The following is an 18,194-nucleotide window of genomic DNA, read 5'->3' on the forward strand; positions in this document are numbered from 1 at the left end:
AACTAAAAACTACCCTTGTGCAGCACAAAATGAAAAAAAAACTCTTATCATGCAACGAATCGGGAATAAAAACTGGGAGGGGACAGGTGGGGGTGGTTGGGTATGGCAAGCAAATGGGTACAGTGGCAATGCTGGGTATGGTGCACAAGCAGGCCCAGCACAACGGGCAAATGGGCAAGAGAGGGCATAATATGACAGGCAAGGAGCAGACAGGGCAAGAGCAGCTCTGGGACATGCCCAGGACAGGGTTGTGACATCAGGGTGGGCACACAGCAAAAGGGTGTGGGAATAGAAGAGGGATGTGTTACAGTAAGGGAGCTGAGGAGGAGGACGGATCAAGAGGAGGTGGTGGTCGTGGTGTCCGGGGGGAGAGCGGGATGAAAGGAATCTGAACAATACCCTGTCCCCCTTCAGCCCCTGGCCGGAGACAGGCCGATGCGCCGGGCCAATAATCCCGGGGCCGCAGCGCCGCACCGAGTCCCAGCTACTCACCCACTCTCCGCTTGCAGACCCTAGCTTGGGAATGCGGTAAAGGTTTCAGTCCGCCGCGGGCAAAACCTACTGCTCAGTCTGTCAGTGACTCCGAGGCCGCAGCTTCCCCCAGGGCCGGCATCAGCAGCTCGTCACCACTACAACCTGTCACCGACAGTACGCACGCGCAGCACAGCCGCCTGTAACGCCCCCCCACCCAAAGGGGATTGTTTGCGCACGCGCTGTCACTCATGGTGCCGGACCACCTGTTTGAAGCATGCGCATTTACAGCGGCAGTGGTGCGTTTCCATATTGCGCACGTGCGCAGTGCTCCTTCAGCTACAGTTCTACCTGTAGCTTGCCGGTCTTCCGGCGGCTCTGCGCATGTGCATTCGCTACTCTTTTTGATGCTGAGAGAGCCTCTGGTTGGGAAGATGGCGGCTTCGAGTACGCGGCAGGAGGAGAAAGATGATTACATGTCGGATGTGTTCGTCAATTTGCAGTAAGAATTCGAATAGAGGCCGGGGTTTGGGCCTAATCGTAGAGGGTGCTGATGTTAAACATGTTGAATAGAGACAGAAAAACTAAAGAACTGAGGATGCTGGAAATCAGAAACAAAAACAGAAATTGCTGAAAAAAACTCAGCAGGTCAGGCAGCGTCTGTGAAGAGAAAGCAGAGTTAACCTTTCGGGCCTAGTGACCCTTCTCCAGTTCTAAAGTTAACTCTGCTTTCCCTCCACAGATGCTACCAGACCTGCTGAGTTTTTCCAACAATTTCTGTTGAATAGAGACAGGACGTACTACTGAAAGTGTTTAATCTCTATTTAGTAAACAGCATATATCCCAGGCTTTTCCTAGCTGCTATGAGTTCTGAAGAAGGGTCGCTAGACCTGAAAGGTTAACTTTGCTTTCTCTGCACAGATGCTGCCAGCCCAGCTGATTTTTTTTCTAGTGAAATAGTAGTCGGTTTAGCTGAAAGTAGTTACAATAATTTGTTCATGTTACTTTAAACATGACAGAACCAATACCATTATAATGTTAAATACAGTAAACAGTGATATATGAATTCACAGAACTTATAATAATACAATGACTTTTCACACTGTGGTAAGATAGTGGCAGAGTAAGATTTGCTGCAATTTATAGAATATTTATGAGATTGCACTTGCAGTACGGTGTACAGTTTCAGATCCCTTGCATATGGAAAGTATTACTTGCCTTAGAGTTCATCAGACTGATCAATGGGATGACAAATTGTCTTATGAAGATAGTTTAAGCAAACTAGGCCTATATCCTTTAAAGTTTAGAAGACTAAGAAATGATCTCATTCAAGCTTATGAAATTCTTATAGGATTCAAGTTAGATGCAGGAAGGATAGTTTCCCTCACTGGGTAATCCAGAACTAGGGTACACAGTCTCAGAGTAAGCACTGGCCATTAATTAGGAGATGAGGAATTTCTTCACTCAGGGTGGTGAATCGTCAGTGGTCTGTGGAAGCTCAGCCATTGAAGACAGAGATTAATAGATTTCTACAAAATATCAAGAGATAAGGAGATAGCATGGAAAAATTGCATTGAGGTAGAAAATCAGCCGTGATATAGTTGAATGGTGAAGCAGACTTGAGGGGCTGAATGGTTTGCTGCTATGTTCGTGGCAATGAACTACTTTTGACATGTATTCACTCTAGTTTCATAGGCAGATGTGGTACCCTAGTTTGCGCACAGCCATGTTCCCACAAACAGCAACCAGGTGACAATTTAAGCTGTTCTAGTGATATTGAGTGTTTTCCAGGGCAATGGGGAAGAGATCTCCTACTTGACTGTTATTTGTTTTCCTGAATGTGGGCAACGCTACCATTTATTGACTGCGTTAGTTGCAAATTAAAATAGATACCCTCTGCTAGTGACTCTACACAATATTCAAATAGCCACATACATGTGCACACAAAGAAATGGGGCTTCTCGAGCAACCGCTCACTGAGCAGCCTGAAACCATGTCCCAGCAAGGGAAAGCCAATGCCTTTGATTGCAAGGCAAAGAAATTTGGCAGAGAAAATTAAACATAATGGTGCTGTTTGTGTTCACCTAGGCAGGATGTTAAACCAGGACTGATAATGGTCAGGAGAGTGAAAGAAGAAATCCTTAAGAGAGAGCGTGCAATGGAATTGATCCTGGAAAACAAGCAGAAGAGCAAAAAAGAAGAGGAGAAAGAGAGACGTGAGACTAAATTACAGAGCTCGTTAGGAAGTGAAAACAAGGGCTTCACGTTGCTTCAGAAGATGGGATATAAAGAAGGTCATGGTCTTGGCAAAAGTGGTACGTTTTCAGTCATCTTAGACCTAAGACACGGTTTTGAGGTGTGTGTGTTGACAGTTGGCATTTAATCAAAATATTTAAGGACTTTGTTGTGAATTGCAATGATAAAGTCTCAAACATAATATGACAAACAAAGATAGTTTCATTTAAAAAAATCATTGGTTTTGTAGGATTTCAATGTGTACTATCATTTCATGTTATCACAACTATAAATAGGGTAAAACATTGCAAGGTGTTTCACAAGGACATAACGTAAAACAAAATTCAATACCACTTCTGCATCAGGAGATTGGAAGACAGGTGACCTGAAGCTTGGGCAAGCGGCTAGGTATGAAGGAATGTCTGACAGGAGGAAAGAGGTCAAGAGGCAGAGAGATTTGTTGGGTGGATAGGGGGATTTCTAAAGCTGGCATGGGAAATTGGGGATTCTTAAGCGGCTGGAATTGGAGAAGACCTTCAGTTGAAGAAATCCTGGAGTGTTGTCAAGCTGCAGGAGGAAACAGAGACAGAGATGAACTTAAATTTGCAAAGGAGATACTAAATACTTGGGGAGCCATTAGTTTAATATACCTGTCAAAATATGTTCTAAAGATACTGAAATAATAGCAAGCAGTGAAGACATTGGAGCAAGGGGGATTCAGGATCTGCAAAAGCTAGGTTTATATGTTGAATGGAATAAAATATCCCCAGACCAAATTCATAAGTGGAAGAAAAAAAAGCAAACCTTAAGTGCGATATGGTCACGTTAACGTGCTCATCTGGCTCTGATTTTAATGTAATGGAGGCACTCCATTGCTCACTTGCATCAGTGCTTTTTCATTCTGCTTCATGTATAGTCAGACTGCAGAACTGGCTTGCCTAAGAATGGGGAAAGTGGAGATGGGCATCCTGTGCTTCAGCCTGTTCTGCCATTTAATTAGATCATAGACAATCTGGATCTTAAACCCATACACCCACTTCAGTTTTATATCCCTCAATGCAATTGCCTAATAAAAAACTACATCAATGTCAGTTTTGACGTCTGTAAATTAACCGTATCGTCAACAGATCTTTGTGGCAGGTTGGGAGGGGCCACAAGGTTTCCAACAGCTTGAATGTGGAATTGTTTCCTGAAATGACCTAGTTCTACTTTAAGGTTGTGTTGCCTTACACAGACACACCTGCTGTCTCTTTATCTTCCTTTTCCCACAGCCCAATAGTCCTATTTTACATAATCCATCCTTTTCTTTCTCATGTTGTAAAAGGTACGTCCTCTTAAAAGCATTCCTGTTCTTTCTCTCAACCACTCAGAGTTCCATGTCCCAACTGCCCAGGTCAAGAAGTTTCTTTTGAATTCTTCACAAGATTATTAGTGATTAGTAAATTATACAATTCATGTGTATATCATTTAAAATCTCTAAGTACAATAATTTGCTTTTTCAGGAAATGGAATTGTTGAACCTATTCCACTGCAGATTAAGACTGGTAAGTTAATCCCATCTCGCCATGATTCTTTAGAGATGCCACCATTTTCTATTTGCAACAAAGCTTATCCTCGAGCAACATTGATATGCATTTTGAAAGAAAGCTAATTGTGTTTGGGAGTATTGAGATTCAGTTCTCATTCCAAAGCTACCATGCCGAAGATTCTGATACAGATATGTCAAAGGACGTCATTTCAATAATCTATGCATTACAGAACAAAGAATAGTTGAATTGTTAAGAGTCGTGTGGGAAAGACATTGTGGGAGCAGGAGATGGGTTTAACAAATGATGGGTTTGGTGAGAAGAATAATCTGGGAAATTGGAGAAGGAAGTAATGGGGAATTGGGGTAGGTATTGAAGTGTGTCTATCTTCTGGATTGGGTTTGTTATACCTTAGTGTGAAACATCCTCGTTTTCCCAGTTGCTTTCTTTATCAATGTGTTTTGTCCTTTCAGTTTTGGTTTCTATTCTAGCCATGTTTCAATGATGTGTTTGTAGTACATACATGGAGAAAGGGCAGGCTGATGTGTATAAGGGAGATGCAGAAGTGAATTAATGGGATCAGCCCAGACACTATGAAATGGAATACGGTTGTACAGTGATGGAAACACACCCATGGAAGGTGACCAGGCTGAGCAATAGTGTGGCCCCACAATGATGTTCCATGAGTGCAGTGAGAGCAAGTTTGCTGCTAGTAAAGCACTTGTGGTGCAAGTCTGGGAGAGAGAGTTTAATTAACGCTCTGAAGTAGTCAGTTTGATTGGCATCTTCCTCCGGTTTTTGTTGGTGTCAAAAATCTCCAACAACAGTGAAATAAAAGAGGAGGAGAAAGGGAATTAGGGTTAATCTTCTTGATGTAAGAATACAAGAGGCAAGGATATGATGTTGGGATAGCTTCAGAGATCGGGAATAAAGCAGTTCTGTGTGGTTGAGGATGACTGTTAGATGCTATTTGTATATTAACTGTCTTTAACTTAGACAGCTTATTGGCATTAGCTGTGGATTGTGTCCTTAAGTGTTGTTTCTGTAGTGTAGTGGTTGTCACGCTTACTTCACACACAAGGTCCCTGGTTCAAAACCAGGCCTGTGTATTATCATGAATTGTTTCTGTCACACTGAGTGATCTTTCTCGTGACACAATTGGTAGCGTCCCTATCTCTGAGCCAGACAGTCTGGGTAAAAGTCTCACCTTCCTGAGGTATGTCACCGCATTTCTGGACAGGTTGTTTAAAAATGACTTCTTCTAAGTAGACGAACTGGAAGTGTGGTTAGTCAGTGCTTGCTGGAAAACAAGTATGTGAAGATGTACTTTAATAATAAACAGCAATGCTGCAAACCTTTTTATAAAGGGTAGCAACGTTTCTGATAAGGAACAGGTATAAGGCTGACTTGATGTACGAGCTGTCGATGAATGATGTTTTATCATTGCAGGACGTGGTGGAATTGGCCATGAGGCAGCACAGAAACGGAAAGCTGAGGAAAAGATAGAACATCGCAAACAAATGTCACAAATGAAAAAACGAGCAGAAGAATTTGCCCTTAGTGAATATAGGTACAGTGCATGGCGGACTGACACTTATTTTTAATAAAAACATAATTTTGAAAAATTTTGAAAATTCAGCTAAAGGAAAAGAACAGTTTGTAAATTGTATCTATTTCAAAACTTAAGCATAATATAACATCATAAGATGTTTACCAATTTATTCTGACATAAATTTCTTCAAATTTATAATGTCACCTGCCTATGTGAGCCTGTCACACTATAATTATAGCTATCTTAATTTTGGGGCCACTGCAGTGTCATCTCTTGAGAATTGTATAACTACAGCATAATGTGTTTACAGGATGCAACTTCAACATTTGTAGATGACACAAGACTTCTTGGGGAATGAAATTGGGGATGCTCAAGAGACTAGAATTGGAGAAGGCCTTCGGTTAGAGAAATCTTGGAAGGTTATAGAGTTGAAGCAGGAAGTATTGTGAATGATGAGGATGGTGACAGACTTGAGGAGGATGGTGACAGACTTTAGGAGGGCAGACAGGCTGGTGGAATAGGCAAAGACATGTCAGATAAAGTTTAATGCAGAGAAGTGTGAAGTGAGATGAGGAGAGGCAACATGAACTAATTTGTGCAATCCATCTTCCCTTTAAGCTGCATAGCCATGCAGCTGCAACGAGGCTCCAAGGTTCCAGGCAGCCCCAGTCGACAATTTCAGATCTATGCATTGAAAAAAATTGGAGGGAGTATAGGTACAATTCTAAAACAGCAATGGAACACTGGTGGCATATGTCTACAAATTACTAAAGGTAGAAGGGCATTGAGCAAGTCGTTAAAAAGGAATCAGGAATCCTGGGGTTTATAAATAGAAATATGGAATACAAAAGCAAGAGTTTTGATGAGCCCTTTTAAAGCTCTGATTTGGCCTCAACTGAAGCATTGTGTTCAATTCTAGGAATTGTACTTCGGAAAGACATGAATCTCTTTTGAGAAGTTTTTTTTTAATCACTGCACCAGTGGCAGCCATACTTTCAGTTTTCGAGGCCTTAAGCTCTAGAATTCCATCCTCAAACCTCTCTAACTCTCTCTTTGCCTTAAAACCTGCCTGTTTCACCAAATTTTTGGTCATCTATCCTAATAGCTTGATGCAGCTTAGTGCAAATATCATTTGCTGATACTCCTGCGAAATTTCCTTGCGTCATTTTCTGTCTGTGTTAAAGGTGTTATTTAAATGCAGCTTGTTATTCATTATTATATTGTTCAGACTTGATGTTGCTTTTAAAAATCAGCTAGTGGTTTCAAAATGGCTGTTTAATTTCTGGCTTTCCCAGGCTACAGGTCAGGAAAAAAAAGGATCAACTTCAGATGGAAGGAGATTTAAGGAAGAGTCAAGTTGCCTGTCAACAGCTGGATTTACAAAAGGTATCCCAACTAACTGTCACCATGGATATAGGAACCATTGTAGGAGGCCATTCAACCTGTAATGCCTGCTCAGCCATTCAGTTAGATCAGGGTTGATCTGTGCCTCAATTTCATTTATCCTTAGCTGCCTGTCCCTTGTAACACAAACAGTTGAGTCTGACCCTCCCTCAAACTTGCCTGCTTGAGGAATTACCAGCCAAATTCATGCAACCCGGTCTCGTAAGTTAACTTCCTGTGCCCTGGTATCGTTCTGGTGAACTTTTATGGACACCTCAAAAAAAAAAAGCCAATGTTACAATCTCTCTGGTGCGGAAGGCTTGAGATCAAGTCATTTCTGAACTTTGGAATTTTCTGAGTTAAAGAATGATATTGTAATGCTTATGAGTGAACTGGAAAATGCCATAAATATGCCAAGATTGCAGCATAAAAATAAGCCTTTGAAATCTTGAGGAATCATTCCAAAAATGGGAATCCACTTGCACACTGAATGTAAAATATGACCTGAAGCTAATCACCTGTTGTGGTTGGTTCGCTCGTCGAGCTGGTTCGTTGTTCCGCAGACGTTTCATTATCTTGCTGGGTTGGGAAACACAACAGCGCTTCATCAGAGGCTGCACTGATGATGTTACCCAGCAGGGTAATGAAATGTCTGCGGAACAATGAACCAGCTCGGTGAGCCAACCATCCACGACCCGAGCTACAAATCTACTCAAAAACTAGTCACCTGTTGGTATAGTTTGAAATGTGAAAAAAAATCCAGTAATTCAAATTAAATCAATATGACACGTTTCATTGAATGTGTTCTGCATGTATGTCTTTAACCACAATCAAAATATTTTCAAAACTCTAAAATTCATTGTCTTTGGCATCCAAAGCAAATAGGTCATCTAATTCATTCTGACTCATTTTAGTTATGGCGCCATCATAAGGATTCCACGCAAGTTAACATTTTAGTTTCAAAATTATCGCTCCACAACAGATCATCTTCCTCTCCTTGTTGAGTGTGCTAATCCACAGTTTTGATACAATCTGATGCTATATTGTGCCTTAATAACAACTCATAATTTGATGACAAAAACTCAAGCAGGATTCCTTGTGAAGAATTTTTTTTCTTAATCAACTGTCCAATGATGTGAACATGGCGTGAACATGATCCTTGAATGTCTTGTGGCTGCACACACTTAGGTTTATTTCTTAGTCAGTGCTTCTTTGTCTCATCAGTTATATGGAATCTGAACATGTCCCACACTAGTCAGCTATGTCCTTTATTCAGGCAACTGGGGCACTCCTTTTACCCAATATTGATGCAGAACTAACCTTCCCCAACCACGTGTAATCAAAGTCTATCTGATCGTTCCTCATAGCTGCATTTTTCCAGTCCTAGTGTCAGCATCATAAATCCCCTTTATACCCTTCCTAATGCAGTTACACTTTTTCCGTAATGATTTGGCCAGAACTGCACACAATTCAAGTTGTGGTCAAACTAACTAAGGAAAAATTTCATATGCTGCCTGAGCTACCTTACCAACTATATGACTACCATTGGAGTTCTACAGACATTCACTTCAGGCTCTCGTAATTCCTCTCCCACTATTGTGGATCCCTTTGGCTTGTTTGGCCTCCCCAAATGCATCAATTCACACTTCTCCAGGCTGAATTCCATTTGTCATTGCAACCTACCTGGCCAGTGCGGCAGTTTTGAATAGAACTGTTTTTAGACCTTTCCTTTCTGCAGTTCATTTGTTAGACATGTTTTATTTACGAATCTAATGTTGAATTGCTGGAAACCGGTAATTTTAGCATCGAGATCCCTTAGTGGAGAGCAACTGATCTTGGTCTTCTGCTGCACAAACATTTTCATTCCATAAAGCAGCTACACGAGCGAGCTTTTGCTTTGAAGTTTTTGCAGGACTATGGGTTTGATTTTGGTCCTCTCAAGTGCATAAATACGTATTGTTTTTCTGGTGACATGTCGTCATTTCATGGCAATTTTCAAGGACCCTTTCCAATTCATGCTGCTTGATCAGGCCAATGGCTGCAACCTAAAACCATGGTGTATTTGGCCTTGGGCATCTTCTTCAGAGCCAGTTCCTTCTTTTGTTCTTGCACCAGTTTTTCATTAATATTGAGTTTCCTCACTGCAGTAGTTACTTGACACATCAGCAAGTGTTCCAGCTTTTGGCTTTAAACCAGTTTTGTGTGGGCATATTTTAAACACCTGTGCAGTTTTTTGCCAACATGGCCCATATTGCCACCTTGATCCCATGCACCAACTTGGAAGGTGGGTGAAACATTGGAACTCATTTCTGAGAGTGAAGAATTTCTTGGCAGAAAGAGGGGTGTTAGCATACATGCCAAATAGAGCTTGCATGAGAATTTTGGAGCTGACGTAATGGAGTCATCTAGTATGTCAAATCACTTGTATGCTTGTGGCCTCAAATCTACATTCCCACCTACCCCTAATAACCTTTGACTCCCATGTTAGTCAAAAATATATCTACTTCTGCCTTAAAAGGTATTCAACCACTATGCCTTTACTGCTGTCAGGGGAAGACAGAGTTTCAAAGACTTGCCAGTCTCTGAGAGAGAAGATTCTACCTTGTCTTCCTCTTTAATGGGAGACTCCTTATTTGTAAATAGGGGAGGTGATGGCCTAGTTGTATTATCTCCCCTATGGTAGATGGTGGAATTTGAATTCAATTTAAAAAAAACTGGAATTAAAAGTTTAATGATGACCCAAATCCAGTGTTGACTGTTGGAAAAAACCCATCTGCTTCACTAATGTCCTTTAGGGAAGGAAACTGTCATCCTTACCTGGTCTGGCCCACATGTGACTTCAGACCCACAGCAATGTGGTTGACTTTTAATTGCCCTCTGGGCAATGAGAGATGGGCAATAAATGCTGGCCTAGCCAATGATGCCCTCATCCCGTGAATAAGAATTATTAATTTGCTCCTTAGTCATAAAGCAATAATAAATAATATAAATACTTTCGCTTATTCAAATACGTATCTTTCATGTTCCGTTTCCCAAAACTCAGTCCTAGAAGGATGCTGTAGGTTGCTTTGGATTGCTCCAGCATTTCTAGACAATTGGTGTGTATGAACAATAGATTTCCACACTGGGAGGCTACCATTATATCCTTTGAAATGCAGTGCCCAAATTGAATGCACTAGACCGAGTGGAACTAAACTCTAAACTGAATTGCAACTTCCGTCTCTTGGTAAACCAGCTTCTTTAGGCCACTGGTCACCATACCGTTAGTCTATTTTGATTTTGCTTGTTACATGAATACTAGCCTTTAATGATTTCAATATTTGGACTCCAATCTCTCTGCAGTTCCTAGTTTGTAAGCATTTAGGAAGTACTTTAATTTATCTACCTTGGATTCAAAATGAACAACTAAACAGTAGTTCAACTTTCTGCCCACTAGCCTGATTTGTTTAAAATGACCACTAATTGATAGTAATCCTATACAGACCCATGAGATCACAAGGGTTGGAAATTTGAGCCAGTAGGAATCTAATTTGTTTCTTGGATAGCGTCTTTGTAACTTTAAAGGTTGAGTAGGGAAGGCATCTAATGAAACTATAGGAGAGACAGTAGCTTAGCGGTTATATTATTGGAATTAGGTGGTCTTTAAATTCAAGTCTGTGACTGTTGGTCCCTAAGAGCATGTGCAGTCGACATGATTAATGTAAAAAGCATATAAAGAAGAACAGTTAAAAGCTACTTTTTTGCTGTCCTTCCTCATTATAATGTTACATCCTTCAGATAAGATGTGAAACTGAGTCCCTTTGCCTTGTCTGCCCTTTCAGGTCAATGTTAAAGATCTCACTGCACAATTTCAAAGAGGAGCAGGGAAATTCTTCCTATTGTCTTATCAATATTTATCCCTCAATCAACATCACTAAAATGGTGAGGATACAGTCACCATTACAACGCTATTGCTGCTGTCTTGCAGTACAGAACTTGGTTGCTACATTTCCTACATTATAAAGTTGACAAACCAACTGGTTGGTTGTAAAGCACTTTTGGGTGTCCTAAGGTTACGAAAGGTATTATAGAAAGCGAATCTTTCGTTTCGGCTGCCAGTCCATAAACCACAGTTTTGAGTGCAGTTGCCCTTATGCTGGTTCTTTGCAAGGAAAATCTAACACTAATCCTGTATAATAAAAGCAAAACTCTGTGGATGGTAAAAGACAAAAATAAAAACAAAACCTGGAAACACTTAGCAGGTCTGGTGGTATCTGTGGAGAGAGAACAACGATTAATGTTTCCAGGTCAATGACCATTTGTTGGAACAAATTCTACATTGTTGCTTTTCCCACAGCCTTGTCTCTTTATCTGCTTCAAATATTTAAGATCTTCCCTTTTTCGGTCTCTCTCTTTCCTTTTTCAAGTCCATATCCAATTTCTCTGTACTCCAGTTTCTCTCACCACAAGTTGCCTCATAGTGGAATGTGAGTGTGCTCGTGCACTAGTTTAAATAAGCTCTGGAGGTATGACTGTGGATTTAATAGTGGACATTCACTTTCACCCTGAGTGCTACGAATGATGTGAAGTCCTCAGAAACATGAAAAACCAATGTTCTCCCCCATCCAGCTCCCAGACTAATCTGTTCATCAGAGACTAAGATGTAACAAGTTCTTGAACACTTTGAGCCTTAATTTGCTTTTAGTGGAAATCAACACGTTCCTCCCAGAAACTCAGTAACCAAATTGTAGAAGTGTGATAAGACAGACATGTGGTTATACAGGAACTTACATTTGTCTGCTATTATTAATTGCCATATTAAATGTCCTTCATTACTTCATGTCCAGGGTATAGATGTTCCACAAGAAGCATGGTATTGGTTACCCACTTCCGTCGATGATGATGATGATGATGATGGAAAGGAGGAGGAAGAAGAATCAAGTGGACGGGATTATGAAATGTTTCGCACAGTAAAGCAATTTTTATTTTCTCAAATCTTATTACAAGATTTATTAAAGATTGTGTACAATAATTAAGAGACATGTTAAGAAATCACCTCGAAGAACACCTTTTTCTAGTTTCTCTCCCTCTTCTTTCCCCCTCACCCCCACTCCAAATAAAAGAGTATGTGGATATTTGGTGAAGGAACCTAAAGGGGTTAGCTTGTGGTTCCAGCTCTGTAATAGGCTACTGGTGCTCACCATCAAAACTGGTATAAGCAGTGGTCACTGGGACAGGGAATCGGTGACAAGACAGCACTTTCAGGAGTACGAGCGCTAAACTGGAGAGGAGCAAAATATCCTGATTGTTCAATACAGCATGGAGCTAGAGGAACACAGCAGGCCAGGCATCATCAAAGGAGTAGGAAAGTTGATGTTTCAGGTCAGGACTCTTCTGACCTGAAACATCAACTTTCCTGCTCCTCTGATGCTGCCTGACCTGCTGTGTTCCTCCAACTCCACAGAGCATTGTCTCTGACTCCAGCATCTGCAGTTCTTGCTATCTCATCCTGATAGTTCATATATTTTTATTTACATTGCTATCATACGCACAACTTGCTAAGTTCTGTGTGTCAAATCCATTAGTGCTTTCTTGGAACTACATACTCCTAGTTTTGTGCCTTTTGTGTTTGGGAACAATTGAGTTTGCTGCTGCATTGGAGCCCACTCATTCTCACTGAGCTGAGAGTGAACATTCCCAGCAATGATTTGCCTAGAGAGCAATGCTGGTGAAATACACACAAAGGCTCAATTCAAACAAAATGCTATACCGAACGTTCTCCATTTTTCTTTCTTTGTTCTGTACAGTCTATTTTTTTTTCATGTATAGTTCCTCTAAGATTGCTCATGGTCATGGCAGTCTCATCTTAAAGGTTGTGTGCACGTAGTTTGTTGCACTGCATGACAGATTACAATCACCACCTTCACTGGCCTCAACTCGAACAATAACACCTATCCCTTCATTGAACCCATCCATATTTGAGTGATTAGCACTGTTTCTTCAGAGGTTTGGGGATTCAAGTCCTCTATCATTTCCTTAAGTGCAGTATGCAGGCTAATATTCTGGTGCAGCAATAAGGGATGTCGCAGTGTCAAAGGTGCACTTTTTGGATGAGAACTTAAATAAGAACCCATCTCCCTACATAGGTAAATGCAAAAAATTTTGTGGCATTACTTTGAGAGCAAGCTAGAAGAATTTTCCTGGTGACCTGGCCATATGTATCGCTCATCCAACATCAGATTGATTACTTATGACATCGTTGTTTGTGGAGTCTTGCTGTGCACAGTTTCACTGTAGCATTCACTCTCTTCTAGCATTAACAAGTGCCCTCATTAAAACAATGCACTTCAAAAAATGACTCTGAAATGCTATGGAAAGTATTTAACTCACGAAAGCTGATTTTTAAATGGATATTCTTTTGAACCACTTGATACTTGCCTGTTGTCATCATCCCACATTACAATTCACACTTCCCAAGACCATTAGGACAAGAATTGTTCCTTTCATCTTCAGCAGGAACAGAGTGGATTACCAGGTCTGGTGTAGAAGGCAATACATTATTAATCTAGAGTGGGAGAATGCAGTGAGTGACCACATCAGGATCACAGGAGTACGATGGGTTCGCACATCTGCGGTACAGGAGCAGTGGAGCACAGGAATGCAGTGAATGATTCCTTGTGGATTGCAGGAATATGGTCTGTGGTTGAGTCACAATTTCCTTTGTTGAAGATAAGCTTGTTAATTGAAATAGTGTTTTCTTGTTTTCAGACTGAGGAAAAACTGCTGATTTTGACCAGCTATCTCAGGAGAAAATATTTCTACTGTGTCTGGTGTGCAATTTCTTACCAAGGTAAAAATACACTCTACCTACTTTTAGAAAGTTTCTAGATAGGTGCATACTTCCTTTTATTCCAATTCTACAAAATCCAAGTATTTTGGCTTGTATGGTTAAATGTAGAGTTGAGTTGATTTCCCAAAAATTATGCTTTAAGAACATTTTTAAAAAATTTCAGCTGCATAAACGTCCCTCAGCCCATTAAAATTCCAAACACTGGGCTCTTCAATATGCAACTGTATTTTGAATATCCCTCATTTGACAAATAGTCCAAAGCAGTTTTCTTGTTTTGAAATGTATTCTACCTAATACGTTTTTTAAATCCGCTCAAGACTGGACTGTTTTTATGTTACATTTTTACATGACCTCAATATCCTGAAACAACTTGTAGCCAATTTTTTTTTTTTTTTGAACTGCAGCCAACACTTTTATAGAGCTTAGGACCTAAGTAGCTAATGGTTTGTCTGTCAGTATTGGGGAGGAAGAAGTGAGAAATGCCCAAGAAACCAGATTTGGATATAAACAGAAATCATAGAGGATTGCAAAGCAAAACCTAAGAGTCGCTTTCACTGGGATGTGCTTATTTCGACAGCTTCTGCCTTGACACCCTCCCAACCCCTCTTCTTGCAATTAACACAGCATTCCAGTTCTTAATTTCACCCATCTTGTCTTGTCCTACATGGCAGATGGAAGCAGTCCATGTCTAAATGCAGTAGGATCGGGATAACATCCCAAACTTGAGCTGTAAAGAGGCAAATAATATTCACACCACACAAATGCCAGGCAATGACCATCTCCAATAAAACATAATCTAACCACCCTTGACACTCAAAGGCATTACCATCACTGAATTCCCTACTATTAACATCTTGAGAGTTACTATTGACCAGAAACTCAATCGGACTCGCCATATAAATACAGTGGCTACAAGAGCACGTCAGAGGCTAGCAACACGGAAACAAGTAGCTCATTGCCATCATCTCAAAAGCAACCAGACAATAAATACTGGTCAGCAAGCAATTCCCAGGTCCCACAAGTGAATTTTAAAAATGCTATCATCAAACATCCTGTTTCCTCCCTGTTCTTTATCTTGTCCAGAGGCATCATTTCACGTCACTCATTCAACAAAATAATGCCACTTTTGAACTGCCTCCAACACCACTATATTGTTCTTAAAATACAGAGACCAAAACTATATATAGTATTCCAGGTGCACCCTCACTAATACCCTGTACAGTTGTAATAAGACTTCCCCGGTTTTAAATTCCAACTCCTTAGCAATAAAGACCAAAATTCCATTTGCCTCTAATTACTTGCTGCACTTGTATACTAACCTCAGGTGTTTTGCCTCTGTGCTGTGCTTGTTTGGAGTGTCTCTCCATTTAAATAATAGTCTTCCTTTAGATTCTTCCTATATCTGCATAATCTCTCACTTTTCTATGCTATAGAAAATCGCCGTAGAAAATCACGTTATAGGGAAATCGCTATAGGAAATTGCTATACCTGTACAGCAGAAAGTTTGTGTTATCCAAACAGCGACCACATTCATCAATTATGTTATAGACAATTCGTGTTAACGAAACACACGTTATAGCACCTGTGTGCATTTAATTTACTGGGTTACCCTTTATCAACTCTGCTTATTATGTCCTCGAAGAACTTGAGCAAATGTGTCAAACATGATTTACCTTACACAAAACCATGTTGACTCTGTGTTAACCTTTTCTAAATACACTGCTGTTTCGTCCTTGACAGTGAACTCCAGACTTTCCCCACCAGCATATCAGACTAACTGGCTTATAGCTTCCTGGCTTTTGTCTCCCTCTCTCTTTGAACAGTGGCATCACTTTAGCAGTTTTTCAGTCTGCTGGAACCCTACTAGAATTCAGTGAGCTGCAATATTTCAATCGATGTCTCCAGTATCTCTGTAACCACTTTCTTTGACATCATTGTACGCAGGCCATCAGCGCCTAGCGACTTATCACTTATTTATTCCCATTAATTTGTCAGATACTTTGTATCTCATACAGACTGTCACAAAATCTTTACTCCCATTAGCACTTTCCTTCCTTGTAGAGTCATAGTCATACAACACAGTAACTGACCATTTAGCCCATTCGTTCATGCTGACATGACATCCTGATCTGACCTAGTCGACCCTCCCCATTTGGCCCATATCCCCTTAACCCTTCCTCTTCTACCCATCCAGATGCCTTTTAAATGTCAGAATTGCACCCTCCTCCGGCAGCTCATTCCATACACACACTACCCTTTGTGTGAAATATTACCTCTCAGGTCCTTTCAAAATCTTTCCCCTCTCACTTTAAACCTGTGCCCTCTAGTTTTGGACTCACCCACCCTAAGAAAAAGACATTGGCTAGTCATCCTATCCATGCCCCTCATGATTTTATCAACCTCCATAAGGTCACTCCTCAGCCTCTGACGCTCCAGTGGAGAAAAGCTCCAGCCTATTCAGCCTCTCCCTATAACTCAAACCCTTCAGTGCCGGCAACATCCTCGTAAATCTTTTCTGCACCCTTGCAAGTTTTTAACAACATTTTTGCTATAGAGGGGCAACCAGAATTGTGTACTGTATTCTAAAGTGGCCTCACCAATGTCCTGTACAGCCGCAATATGACGTCCCAACTCGTATACTCAGTGTTATGACCAATGAAGGCAAGTGTACCAAACGTTTTCTTCACCACCCTGTCTACCTGCGACTCCACTTTCAAGGAACTATGGATCTGCACCCCAAGGTCTCTTTGTTCGGCAACACTCCCCAGGGCCCTGTATAAGCTCTGCCCTGGTTTGCCTTACCAAAATGCAACGCCTCACACTTACCTAAATTAGATTCCATCTGCCACTGTCAGCCCATTGCCCCACTGATCAAGGTTCCTTTGTACTCTGAGATAATCTTCACGGACCACCACATCACTTATTTTGGTGTCATCTGCAAATTTATTAACAATACCTCCTATATTCACATCCAAATCATTTATATAAATGATGAAAAGCAGTGGACCCAGCACCGATCCTTGTGGCACGCTGCTGGTCACAGGCCTCCAGTCCGAAAAGCAAATCTCTACCACCACCCTCTGTCTCTTACCTTCAATCCGATTAGCTAGCTCCCCCTGGATCCCATGTGATCTAATCTTACTAATCAGTATTTATACTGTCCTTCACCACGAAGACCAATGCAGAGTATTGCTTTAAATTACCTGCTATTTCACTTTTCCTTGTTACTGATTTCACTGTCACATTCTCTGAAAAATTCTCAACCAGAAATTTGAGAGCAGCTGCTTCAGAAGAACTAACGGGCACTGCATCCAGAAACACAACATAAACGTGAGAAACTGTTTCACCCAGGCCACAAAAATAACACATGGCCCCAGTGAACTTGACCTACTGTTACATGGAACTGCTGCAATCATCCAGATCCCCAATGGAAGAGAGAAAAACCCCTTTGTTGAGGGCCTATCACTGAGAATCTCTGCTGCTGAAAGGTAGAACGTACACCAGGGTATACCTGAATGATGGACAAAGGAGAATTACAACAGTGACTACGTTAAAAATATACCATTGGGCTGTAAAGTCTTTGGGATGTATTGAGGTATGAAAGGCACTGTATAAATGCTAGTGCTTATTTTCTTTTGATCCATTTCCTGCACAAAAAAAATCTACCATCGATTTTGAAAATGTTGCTTCTGGCTTGTTGCAGATGAGGAAGACCTATCTGATAACTGTCCCGGGGATTGTGCTGCTGACCACTGCTGACTGATGAAGCACAGTACAGAGCAAACAGAAATAGCATTGGTGGTGGCATGGCACTGCACTGCACTTCTGAGATTGGAATGGAGTGTTCTGAATATGAAAAAAAACTTCTAAAACTCCGTTGTCAATTCCGAGCTGGTGTTGGCGATGTGTGCTCCAACTTGTATTTGAAGAAAATGAACTGAATGATGCCATTTCCATTGTGATACTGGACTCTCTCACCTTTACAACCTTTTGACAGATGGGCAACTGTACATGTAAAATATTTGTACTTTTGACATTTTATTTTAAAGTACCTCTGTATTTATTGATTTATATTGTGTAGCTTTATTTGCCTGAAAATAATTCACTGGGTATACTTCCCTTGTCCTTATGAAATTCCACATTGTGGCTCAAAGCCTATTAAATTTCAATCCCTGCAAATTCCAGCAAGATATTTTCG

General features: G+C 40.9%; 2 protein-coding genes across 4 annotated transcripts in view; one reads left to right on the forward strand and one right to left on the reverse strand.

The window, feature by feature from the left end:
- heatr5b (HEAT repeat containing 5B) overlaps positions 1 to 727 on the reverse strand; it is a 100,481-nt gene extending 99,754 nt beyond the window's left edge. Inside the window, exon 1 of one of the 3 annotated variants that reach the window (XR_007262072.1) lies at positions 493 to 727. The gene's annotated coding sequence lies outside the window, so the exon portion shown is untranslated. The remainder of the gene's footprint in view (positions 1 to 492) is intronic. The other 2 variants (XM_048596579.1, XM_048596580.1) reach the window with 2 other exon arrangements.
- Positions 728 to 770: 43 nt separating this feature from the next.
- Positions 771 to 18,067, forward strand: gpatch11 (G patch domain containing 11). Its single transcript, XM_020518148.2, has 8 exons — positions 771 to 973; positions 2,560 to 2,786; positions 4,209 to 4,250; positions 5,682 to 5,802; positions 7,080 to 7,170; positions 11,994 to 12,116; positions 13,915 to 13,996; positions 17,700 to 18,067. Exons 1-8 carry the CDS (start codon positions 879 to 881, stop codon positions 17,753 to 17,755), a joined length of 837 nt encoding a protein of 278 aa, XP_020373737.1. The 5' UTR covers positions 771 to 878; the 3' UTR covers positions 17,756 to 18,067.
- The last annotated feature ends 127 nt before the right edge of the window (positions 18,068 to 18,194 follow it).

Source organism: Rhincodon typus, chromosome 5, assembly GCF_021869965.1.
Source record: "Rhincodon typus isolate 14 chromosome 5, sRhiTyp1.1, whole genome shotgun sequence".
NCBI classification, from domain to species: Eukaryota; Metazoa; Chordata; class Chondrichthyes; order Orectolobiformes; family Rhincodontidae; genus Rhincodon; species Rhincodon typus.